Source organism: Chenopodium quinoa, unplaced genomic scaffold (genome assembly GCF_001683475.1).
Source record: "Chenopodium quinoa cultivar QQ74 unplaced genomic scaffold, ASM168347v1, whole genome shotgun sequence".
NCBI lineage: Eukaryota > Viridiplantae > Streptophyta > Magnoliopsida > Caryophyllales > Amaranthaceae > Chenopodium > Chenopodium quinoa.
In genome coordinates, this window is record NW_018744662.1 from 212058 (window position 1) to 216148 (window position 4091).

Consider the following 4091-nt stretch of genomic DNA (forward strand, 5'->3'; position numbering starts at 1 on the left):
CTACTTCTAGTGCTTCAATCATGTCCTAAAACTTAAAGCACATTAAAGCAATTGGAAGAGGTTTCCTCGTTTAGTGAAGAAAACCAAATCCAATGCTAGTAGCGCAAGATTAGAAAATTAGTTGAAGATATTTTTTGAAGAATCTTTATCTGAAAATAAAAGTTATTCTTTTAACAAAAAAAATCAGAAAAAGATATTTTTTCATAAATAACTAACTTCCTATAATTAAGCAATTTAAATTTCTATCTTTTAGCCAAAACCGTTTTATGCATTCTACTTAAGTATCAAACTCCTATTGACACTCACTTACATAAAACCTAAAATAAAAATAGTTTAGACTTTATTGGTTCTCAGAAGTGTTGGAAATAAAGAAAGGAAATTCAAAGGTTCAGATATGGGCGTCAGATCGGGCGAGACCCGCCCAACCGGGTGCGAGAAGTGTCGCAAAATTCTGCAGTTCCGCCGCCCGATCGGGCGCCCGACTTGGCACCCGACCAGGCAGCCCGCCCGACTGGGCGCGAGAAGACGTTTGGAAAAAGGGAGTGTTCGCCCGATCGGGCGCGTGTTTGTACGTTGGACTCCAACGGCTCCCTTAGATTCCTCTTCTTGTTTGATTTCTTGTAACCCCCCATTATGGTGTTTTAATCACCATAATATTTCTCATTTCATTTCCTTGTTTATAGCAGATTCCCTCGTGATTTTTCATATTCTTTTCATTCATTTCTATAAATTGGAGGATGTTTTCTGATTTTGATATACACAAGAAATACATATCAAACACAAGCTTGCTTAAACACATACTCTATATTGGGCATAAGTTACTTGGCTCTAACCTTCCACCCAAAAGTGCCTTTGTGTGGAAGTGGTGTGTTAACCTTAGGGAACGTGCCGGCGAATACAATTTTGCACCCCGGTTGCGCCGGAATTTCATTTTCAAGTCAGTGATTTGCATCACGACACACCGTACTCTTTCATTGTCATAAGATCATCTTTTCGATCTTCTTATTTTAATTTCTATATAGCCTTGAAAATACTTCTTATATTACAACAAGAAGAAGCCTCTATTCCGAGTCTTTATTCTCCAACTCCTACTTTGAAGCTTCTTGTCCTTCAAAGGAGCTTTTAAGCTCCAGCTCCCCTTGTCTTGAATGACTCTGCAACTTGTACTTGGACTACACAGCCATGAAAATTATTAGTCCCAAATATAAGTTTGACTTGTGTTATCATCAAAACATCAAAGGCAACAAAGATACTCTCCTTAGCCTTGTACTGGATCAAGCTAAGCTTAGCATTAACTTTACTATACACATATTAATATAAATGGAAGTAATGGTGAGTAAACATACAAATTACATTTTATTTTTTGTACGTTTTCTCACACTTTCTATACCTTAAAAAATGCAAATGAAAATAAAATTACCTTAATGATTAGCTAGCTAAGCTCAATTTAATATTTAAAATTAAATAATGTCAGCATAATCCTAATCCATTGGCTAATCGAGTGACAAATTGTCAATTTTAACGTCAATGAAAAATTACCTTAATGATTAGCTAGCTAAGCTCAATTTAATACAATATTTTTATAATTAAATAAACGTCAATCCTAATCCATTGGCTAAACGAGTGTCAAATTGTCAATTTGTACGTCAACCATATTCGTTAGTATTTTTTTTTATAAAAAAACCATTTTAATGTCAACATCTTGCATGCATGTCGTAGACCTTTTCAACTGATTCTTACGTCTCAACTACAAATCAATAAATAATGTGATTGTACCCATCTTCAATACCTACTCAACTATACTATATTACCATTAGATAAATGTAACAAAATTATATATTTCTATTTGAGGGGTATAACCAAATTATATTAGAGATTAATTTATCATATTTCTTCATATTTATATCCTACATTGAATTTTCATGCACATTATCTTTCTGCAACCTTATTACTTGCATTTTTTTATTCGGTAAAATCACTGTCATAGTAGTATTATTATTTTCCTATTGGTTTGGTACGGTGCTCACAAAAATTGACCAATTATTAAATTTTACAAGTAGTGTACGTACAATCTTATTGGTTTATTTTCTAACTTCATATTGATATAGTGTAATTATATGTATACATAATAAATAATATAATAAAAATGTAAGGCTTCCAAATCTAAGGTTTTTCCGGGAAGAGGTCTCCAAGAGGAAAAAAAAAATATTAAGAAGAAGACATGCAAATAATTAAAGTAAGAATTTATGTTACCAAACTAAAATAAATAAGACTTTGTAAGTTGGTTGTTGGGTCTTTTATGTTTGTCTTTTAAATATCATGACAAGTTAGAGGATTGTATTATTTGTGTACGTTAACTAAGATTGTGATTTTTAGTTGTTGGATTCATCGTTTGGGAGAAAGTGGAGAGGAAAAAAGTTCCTTAAAAATGGTGCATAAAACAGTTTTAAAGGTGGATGTTTCTTGTGATAAGTGCAAGCAAGAGGTCTTCTCTATCGTGTCCAAAATAGAAGGTAACAAAACTTTCCTTAGTTAATTAATTAAATTAGTTGTTCATCTTTCTCTTTAATTATGCAAGTTTAATTTCTAATTAATCATGCAAATTATATGATAGATCATGATCCAACTAGGTTATACTTTTTGAAATTTCTTCTAAAGATCAACAACAAGAAAAAGTTAATAAAAAGGTAAATAGCATGTTTGGTCAACAATCTTAAAGATTGAAAGTGAAAGGGAAGGAGTAAAATGGTCAAAGCTAAGGGAGATACTTAGAGAAAAAGGTGGGTTATTTTAAAAGAAATAAGATCATGATCCAACTAGGTTATTCTAACTTGGGTTAATCTGGTCTAAATTAGCGGATTAGACACTTTAAAAGTAAGAGAATAGGTAAAGGATAATCTTCTTCCCTAAACTCAAAGTTAGAGGTCACTGGCTGACTAGTTGTCCTTGTCATTAGGCCAGACTTAGCTTGGCAGTCATTTTCAATCAAGTTGATATTAATTAAAGAGTGATTTTTTTAATCATATTTTTAGGTGTGAACAAGATTGAAGCTGATACAGAAAAAGGAACCATAGCAGTAATAGGAGTTGCAGACCCATTTGCTATAATCAAACGCATAAGAAAGGCAGGCAAATCAGCCTACTTTGTAACTGTTGGACCTCCTCCGAAACCCGATGAAAAGAAGGATGAAAAGAAAGACGAGAAGAAGTGCTCGTGTATGTGTCCGTACCCATATTCGTATTCGTATCCGGGTGTATGCTATGTTTGCAAGCCCGTTGCTATGATGACTATGGATTATCAAGACCCAACTCCACCTTGCACCATTATGTGACTTACATGATCAATTGTGTTCATCTTTTCTGCTCCATGTTGTTCGTTTTTTTGAGCATGGTTTAATTTATCTATTTAGCATTTTTGTATATACATTACTAGTCTTATGTTGATCAAAGTTTGTGATTGAGAGGGTCATATTCTTATTCATTTAAGTGTTTTAGTGTAAGTCAGTAAGTGTAACGTTATATAATGCAAATTATTGTTGATATATAGCTTAAATGTGCGATGGGACTGGGACTAATATGTAATATGCAAGGGGTGAATCTCTAAGCTAGCTAATACTAACGTATGAGAAGTTTGGTGTCCACTTTGTTAGTTGAAACGAACACTACAAGAGGGGGGTGAATTGTAATTGAGTTCCTACTGGCTACTTTTGCAATTTATAAACAGAGCATAAAAGGAACTTAACAATGCATACAAGATTTTACGAGAAAACCTTCTAGGGCTCAACTGGAAGTAAAACCTCGACCCTTCTAAGGAATTTCAACACAAAAACCAATTCACTATAATAGGGCAAACACCAAGTTACAAACCTATTATAAAACAGACCTTTGCTCACAAGTTCCAACTAGAACTTGCTACACAGTAGGACTCTATCCTACCCAATTCAAGTCACCTGACTTAAATTCACTCGTACCCTCACAGTACAATCTCAGCCTCTGAACACAAAGCCGTCGCACTTGTATGCACTATAGATACCATACACTCACACCCAATAACCCAACCAATTACAGAAAATATAACACCTAGAATATGTT

General features: G+C 33.7%; 1 protein-coding gene across 1 annotated transcript; it reads left to right on the forward strand.

The window, feature by feature from the left end:
* The first annotated feature begins 2128 nt into the window (after positions 1-2128).
* On the forward strand, positions 2129-3543 carry LOC110701835 (heavy metal-associated isoprenylated plant protein 2-like). Its single transcript, XM_021879455.1, has 2 exons — positions 2129-2513; positions 3033-3543. Exons 1-2 carry the CDS (start codon positions 2429-2431, stop codon positions 3329-3331), a joined length of 384 nt encoding a protein of 127 aa, XP_021735147.1. The 5' UTR covers positions 2129-2428; the 3' UTR covers positions 3332-3543.
* Positions 3544-4091: the final 548 nt, after the last annotated feature.